General features: G+C 49.6%; 1 protein-coding gene across 1 annotated transcript in view; it reads right to left on the reverse strand.

The window, feature by feature from the left end:
• Positions 1-2071: 2071 nt before the first annotated feature.
• The window catches only part of LOC125487932 (cell adhesion molecule 4-like), an 18908-nt gene continuing 13005 nt past the window's right edge, over positions 2072-7974 (reverse strand). The window contains exons 3-4 of the mRNA XM_048620588.1: positions 5925-6053; positions 2072-3252 (exon numbers count right to left, since the gene is read on the reverse strand). Coding sequence (XP_048476545.1) covers positions 3143-3252; positions 5925-6053 — 239 coding nt within the window. The 3' untranslated portion in view covers positions 2072-3142. The remainder of the gene's footprint in view (positions 3253-5924; positions 6054-7974) is intronic.

The following is a 7974-nucleotide window of genomic DNA, read 5'->3' on the forward strand; positions in this document are numbered from 1 at the left end:
TGAGCACCAACACACCTCAGGCAAGGGAAAAGGTTGAGAAGGACAGCTGCTCAGGATAACCAAAGCCACTGTGGGAATCGAACCCCACACTGTTGGTGTCATTCTGCATTGGTTTGAATGGAACCCAAAGGAAGGAAAACCTGGCAGAGGCAGTGTCTTCACTTGGCCACATAGCGTGGGCCACCAGGGGGCTGGATGGCAGTACTACCAGAGAAAATTCAGATTTCCAATCAAGTTTCCTGGGGTGGGATTCCAAACACAGCCAGCATCCTCAGATCCCGGTTCCCTCGCCCCCACTCCGACCCTTCGGAGGAAGGGGCTGCTCTCTCTCTTTAGAGCTACCGGGGAGTCGAGGCGGTGACCGGAGACTAATGCCTCCTGGTCCAGAGTTAGGGACACTACCAATGCGCCGCAAGAGGCCTTCAAGTTAAGCAACTGTCCAACAAGCGCAGGAGGAGGCCATTCAGCCCCTCTGAGCTATCCCCAACATTCAATGAGATCCCAACTGATCCATGCGGGCCATTGCTCCAGATTCCCCCTTAATCTCCTTGGATAATTGGAAATCGATTGAGCTGATGGATCTTTTATCGACCATCGATCGACTTCCATTGGCAGAAGTGGGATTTCCAAACCGTTCCCAAGTTCTTCCTCCTGAGAGATTTGGTACGGAGACCCCAGACTCCCCGGAAAAGAGGTTGGCGTGGAGGGTTGGGGGATCAAAATGCTCCACTGAGTCACAGGCAGAGGGGATGAATGGGAAGATCACATAGCTCTCTTGAAAACAATCATCTCCTTCACAAGTCTGTCTCAAAGTTATGATGACGAAATCCTGCAACTGATTAGGGTGAGGCCTTTTGGCCCATTAGGCATCCCTTCCCCATTCCCCAAGATCGCGGCTGCCCTTCTAACTCACCTCCACTTTCTTCCTCATCCCTCAGGGCCCAGGAATATCCTGATCTCAGTCTGAAGTGGTCAGACTCTTACCCAAAGACTATATCTTCCCCTCTCCCCACCATCCCCCACTCCCCCCCACTTCCGCTCCCCGTAACCCTGTCGGGGGAGTGTGCAGAATCAGCCCCAAAATTTCAGTGACAGAAAATTAACCCTTTCTTGACTGGTCCGAATTAGCCTACTGTCCCCAGGGAGAATAAAAGGGCATCAGTGATCAAAAATCAACATGCAGGTTGGTATCAAACAAAATCCTCAATCCAAAGACGCAACATCCCGTGGCAACGCAGGTAGAGGAGGGAAAATGGTGCAGACTGTGGGACAGAATGTGACTCTCGTCGGAAAGAGAGAGATATGTCACTGAAGCTTTTTGTCTCGCATCAGGACCTCAAATGCAAGAATGCCAAATTTCTCAGGAAATTGCAATTTACACCACAGCAGAAAACAATTAGTCGGCAAGACCTGGGTTTTCCACAGACACAGCTATAGAGTCCCCAAGCTCTGGATATCCCCCTAAACACGATTCTACAGTCAGTCCAAAAGAGACGCTCTGCCTATTTGGAAATTGAGCACCATTGTGTGTGAATTCCAATGGTGTGAGTCCAGGTAGGTCACATATTCCAATGGTCAGTTGCTTGAATCAAATCAGCTGCTCACAATCAGTAAATCACAGACTGTACCCTCCACAGCTCCATGCTTGCTAGCTCCCAAAACAAAATGGCTACTTTTCAGTCCAATTCCAAAATGAGGGAAGAAGACCTTCCGAACAATCTCGAGTGTGCCGATGCTTACAACAACCACTACAACGCGAGAGAATCGGTTTGAGCTCGTAACTTACACTCGAGGGATGAGACACAGAGAGCTAGGTACAGCAAATCAGAGGGAACGTGTGTTAGCCTCATTCCTTCTGTACAACCCAGGAGCAAGACTTGTCCTATCAGAGTCGACTTGTTAAACAGTTGGCACTCCTTCCTTCTGCAATAGAAATCGTTGAAATTTGGCACTTTTGCATTCGACCTGATAATCGAATGATGAAAATCTTTGGAAACATCCCTCCTCAGCTACAAATCATGATATTATCTGCACAGCCTAGTGGTTAATGAGATGGGACAAGATCAATCTGTCATCTGATACATTGACTAAAATATATTGATTGAATCTTTAAAGATTCACCTCTCTCATCTGTGGGAGTTGAAGTCATCATCTCCAATTGCTTTGAACTGACCAAATGTACATTTCATTGAGCATCAGACAGTTTCAATACTGGTTAGAATTTCTCAAGGATTCTCTTTGTGGTAACATCTTTCTCAGGGTTAAGTTGCAATAAATTGCCGACAAGGACCAATGATGATTAACCCCATTGTCTTCCAAGTGCTACACAATTGTGATAGTTCGAGTGATCTTTCTTCTGTGTTGCAGTGATCCTACGATAGTTGGGGCTAGGGGCAGTAACTGGTCCACAAGTAGTTAGTATTACTGCTCAGTGAGGTCAAATACTCTCAATTCCCAGCAGTGAGAACCCAGAGAAACAACAGTTAAACAACAATAGTTAAAAATAATGAATTTCTGGTAATGACTTAAGCCCATAGGAGCAGTTCACCATGGCCAAGAAACCACAGTAATTAAACTGAGAGAGAAAACGAGGGTCGCATTGACAGGAGTAGGTCCTCCAGCAGAAGACGGCGGATAATCTCAGTATCTGATACACTCTCATTCACCAAAAAAAGTAGACTGCGTCTTTGAATGGAAAAAAGTACGGCTTGACTCCACCTTCAGTCTATCCTCGAGCCAGCCTGAAATGTGTGCAGGGGTTAGGGAGTGGCAGGTGGGGGCAATTGAGGTGAGGGGTGGTGTGAGAGGGGGGAAGGGAAGTTGTCACCGACCAGATTTGCCGAAGTAGTAATCTCCCTCTGTCGTTGTTCATCTTAAATAGCCTTGGGAGTCCCATTGTTTGCTGAACAGACTTTTGTGGGCTCTTTTATTTCCACCAGCCACAAAACCGCTCCAGTTGTAACAGAGACAACACAGAATCCAAACCAGAGATCATCAGTGATCAGTGCTGTGAGGTGGAATACTTGCTAATAACAAAGCCATCGATTAAAAGAAAAGGCAAGTTTCATCAGTGTTTACAAGTAGCCTATTGAGTTCCTGGGCCACTTAGCGACCGTCTCTCTCTCTCTCTCTCTCTCTCTCTCTAGATGAAATATTCTTTCTTCCTCTCATGGCTCTCGTTCCCATTAATAAAAGCTTCCCGCGCCTCACCATGCTCGTCCAATCCGCTAGCTTCATGCGTCAGGTACGAACCTAGGTTGGAGTCACAAAGGAATTTGGAAAGTGAGATTGGGTGTGCCAACCAAGCAAAGCTGAACATTCGAGCATTTCCATAGAGTCTTCCGCAACCTCAGTGGGTCAACCGTGATGGGGGTGAAGGAAATGTGACTAATGCACAGTAAGCTCCCACAGCCAGAAATGGGACAAGAGCTTGGGCCCTTCAACACTTTTCACTTTGGAATATTGAGTGAGGCATTAATTTTTTTTTTTGCCACTTTATCCACAGAATGCCGGAGAGGTCAAGTGTTTGATACCCATCCCTAATTGCCCCTTTGAACAGAATGGATGGCTCAGAGAGTTAGCATTCAACCACTTTGTTGTGGTTCTGGAGTCACATGTGGGCCAAAATGGATGAGAACGGGCAGATTTCCCTCCCTAAAGGACATTAATGAACGCAGATGGGGTTTTAACGACAACGTGGCTGGTTTTTGATTCCAAATCAAATTTCGATCTTTTCAATCCTGGGTCTACTTTTGATGTTTATATAAATGATTTGAATGAGAATATAGGAGGTATGGTTAGTAAGTTTGTGGATGACCTCAAAATTGGTGGTATAGTGGACAGCATAGAAGGTTATCTAAGATTACAAAGAGATCTTGATCAATTGGGTCAATTGGCTGAGGAATGGGAAATGGAGTCTAATTCAGATAAATGTGAGGTATTGCATTTTGATAAAACGAGCAAGGTCAGGACTTATACAATTAAAAGTAGAGCCCCAGGTCATGCTGTAGAACAGAGAGACCTAGAGGTTCAGGTACATAATTCTTTGAAGTTTGCGTCACATATAGACAGGATGGTTAAGAAGGCATTTAGCACACTTGCCTTCATTGCTCACACCTTTGAGTATAGGAGTTGGGACGTTATATTGAGGTTGTAAAGGACATTGGTGAGGTCTCTTCTGGAATACTGTGTGCGGTTCTGGTCGCTCTGTTATAGGAAGGATATTATTAAATTATTATTATTACAGGCGGCACGGTGGCTCAGTGGTTAGCACTGCAGCCTCACAGCGCCAGGGACCGGGGTTCGATTCCACCCTCAGGCAACTGTCTATGCAGAGTTTGCACATTCTCAAGGTGTCTGAGTGGGTTTCCTCCCGGTGCTCTGGTTTCCTCCCACAGTCCAAAGGTGTGCAGGTGGATTGGCCATGCTAAATTGCCCATAGTGTTCAGGGGTGTGTGGGTTATAGGGGGATGGATCTGGGTGGGATGCTCCAAGGGTCAGTGTGGACTTGTTGGGCCGAAGGGCCTGTTTCCACAATGTAGGGATTCTAGGATAAACTGGAGAGGGTTCAGCAAAGATTTACCAGGATGTTGTTGGGACTGGAGGGTTTGAGTTATGGGGAGACACTGGATAGGCTGGGACTTTTTTCACTAGATCATAGGAGGTTGAGGGGTGACCTTATAGAGGTTTACAAAATCATGAGAGGCATGGATAAGGTGAATAGCAGATGTCTTTTCCCTCGGACGGGGGATTTCAAGATGAGGGGGAATATTTTTAAAGTGAGAGGAGAAAGATTAAAAAAACACATGGGGGCAATTTTTTTTAAATACAGCGGGTGGTTTGTATGTGGAACAAACTTCCAGAGGAAGTGGTGGATGTGGGTACAGTTACAACATTTGGAGGGATATGGGCCAGGAGCAGGCAGGTGGGACTAGTTTAGTTTGGGATTATGGTCGGCATGGACTGGTTGGACCAAAGGGTCTGTTTTCATGCTGTAGGATTCTATAACTCTGAGTGGTCACTGTAGGATCATACGCCCAGGGCTGTGTTATGAGACACTCACCACTCCCCACTCCCCACCCCCAACCTGTTCTTCCTTCAGAATTCTTCCTGTGTTGTTGGTGAGGCCTCTTCTGGAGTACTGTGTATTGTTCTGGTCGCCCTGCTATGGGAAGGATATTACTAAATTGGAGAGGGTGCAGAAAAGATTTACCAGGATGTTGCCAGTGTTGGAGGGTTTGAGCTATAGGGAGAGGCTGAAAAGGCTGGGGCTATTTCTCCACAGTGTGTCAGAGGCTGAGGGGGTGACCTTATAGAGGCTTATAAATCATGAGGGGCATGGTTAGGGTGAATAGACAAGGTCTTTTCTCCTAGGTGAGGAAGTCCAAAACCAGAGGGACATTGGTTTAAGGTGAGAGACAAAAGATTTTAAAGGGACCTTTTTCACGCAGAGGGTGTGGAACGAGCTGCCAGAGGAAGTGGTGGAGGCTGGTACAATTACAACATTTAAAAGGCATCGGGATGGGGAAGGTTTAGAGGGATATGGGCCAAATGCTGGCAAATGGGACTGGTTCAGTTCAGGATATCTGGTCGGCATGAACGAGTTGGGCCGAAGGGCCTGTTTTCATGGTGTAGGAATCTCTGAAAGCCCCTCATTCGCTCTGAGACATTCTCAGACCTCTGCGGTGTTCTGAGGTGGTGGGAAGGCGCTAGACAAATGCAGGTTGCGGTTGGGTGAGGAGGAGGGAAAGGGTTTAACGAGCATACGTTGTGGTGGTGGAGTTGGGGGGAAGAGGATGGATGGCTAGGGGCTCTGGGGCAGATGGAGCCTACTGGCGGGGGTGGTGGGGGTGGTGTGGGCATGGGGGGATGTCCTCGGTCTCAGGCGATGGGGAGCAGGGTGAAGTGGGAAACCAGTGCCTCACCTTTCTGCCTCATGGAGAACCACACGGTTACGATGAGCATGCAGATAATCACAAAGACAAACAGGGCCAGCATTCCCCCAACAACCGCATAACTGACTGAACGCTGAGCATCAACCACAGTGTCAGGGTCTGTCAGGAGAGAGAGAGAGAGAGGGAGGGAGGGGGGAGAGAGAGAACAGGGAGGGGGAGACGGAAAGGGAGAGGGCAGGAGAGGGAGAGGGGGAGAGAGAGGGTGGGGGAGAGAGAGAACAGGGAAGGGGGAGAGGGAAAGGGAGAGGGCAGGAGAGAGAGAGGGGCAGGAGAGTGAGTGGGGGAGAGAGAGGAGAGACAGAGACAGCAGGAGAGGGGGAAAGGGACAGGGGAACGGAGGGAGAGAGGGGGAGAGAGGGAGGGGGGTGAGGGAGAGGGCAGGAAAGGGGGGAAAGGAGAGGGGAAGGGAGGGAAAGAGGGGAGAGAGAGGGAGTGGTGAGAGAAGAGGGAGATGGAGATGGGGAGGGAGAGGGCAGGAGAGGGAGAGGGACAGGAGATGGAGAGGGGGAGAGAGAGAGGGGGCGGGGGGAGAGAGAGAACAGGGAAGTGGAGAGGGGGAGGGAGAGGACAGGAGAGGGAGAGAGGGAGAGAGAAGAGAAAGAGAGGGCAGGAGAGGGAGAGAGGGAGAAGGCAGGAAAGGGTGAGAGAGGGAGAGGGAGAGGTGAGAGGGAGAGGGCAGGTGAGGGAGAGGGGGAGAGAGAGGAGAGAAGGAGAGGGCGGGGAGGGAGTGTGGGAAAGAGGAAGAGAGAGAGAGGGAGTGGTGAGAGAAGAGGGAGAGGGAGAGGGGAGAGAGAGAGAGGAGAGAGGGAGAAGGGAGGGGGGGGGGGGGGGATGAGAAAGGGAGAGGGAGAGGGCCGGGGAGGGGAGAGATAAAGACACAGTGAGAATGGTGAACACAGCTCTGTGTGACAGCAAACATTGAGTGCTCTTCCTCAGACAGCCTGCCTGAGACGTAACTGTACCCACCCTCAAATCAGCCCCTTCCTCAGAAACCCGAATGATAGATTCTGATACAACATTGTGGTGAATGAGGCTGGCTTTCACCCAGATTCCAACCCCTAGCACACTCCACCCAACCCTATCACTGCCCCCTGCAGTGTCTTGTTCAATAACTTGTCAAATTTCTATTGGCAGAAGATCAGAACGTCTGTGTCATTATTACAGTGTCACCTGTGGGATCCTGCTATGCACAGGCGGCCATTGCCCTCCGGGGAGCACCACTTGCCAAATTGTCTGCCCGGATTGCCACTTGGGAAGCGAGGAGAGGGATGAGGCCATTCAGCAGCAATAAAAACCCCTCCTACCCCACCGCGAGCGTGCTCCTCCTTTTCATCTCCAACCTCCTCTTCAACACTCCTCAATCCTCCCTTCAGCCTCTGGAAAATCCATCCAACTCAGCCCCGAGCACACTCCGCCACTGAGCTGGAGGTGCTACAGAAATGCAGGACTTCAGTTTGTGACGGGCGGGAAATGAATCTTGCAGGGTGTGGGGGCAGTGGGACTCTGAAAGAGGCGACACTCAGTTTTTCTCCCCACAGTTGGTGCCAGACCTTCCAAATTTCTCCAGCAATTTAGAGGTTTATACAGTAAAGACTGATGTTAGAATTCCCAGTCCAAACTCCAACCTCTCATTGTTAACTCCATCCCACTCCACCACCCCTCAGGGCAATGCAGACCGAATCCTGAAATGATTGCACGCTCCCTCATATGGTCACACCATCACCAGTTAATTTCCTCCAGTTAACATAACCTTGCTCCTTTCTCTGCTTCCCTCTGCCAACCTGCAAACCCAGTGCCCCTTCCGGCCCATTCCCGGCTGCTCCCCAACATTCCTCAATCCAGAGCCTTCTGCTCCTCCAGAACTCTGCTCCCTGCAGCTAACATTAATCTCTGCAACCCTCACCTATTTCCCTAGTTGTGTAACCTCCTCCAGCTCCTACACCCCTCCCTATCTCTGTAACCCCTTCCAGCCCCTACACCCCCTCCCTATCTCTGTAACCTCCTCCAGACCCTACACCCC

The sequence above is a fragment of the Rhincodon typus genome, chromosome 47 (genome assembly GCF_021869965.1).
Source record: "Rhincodon typus isolate 14 chromosome 47, sRhiTyp1.1, whole genome shotgun sequence".
In the NCBI taxonomy this organism is placed as follows: Eukaryota; Metazoa; Chordata; class Chondrichthyes; order Orectolobiformes; family Rhincodontidae; genus Rhincodon; species Rhincodon typus.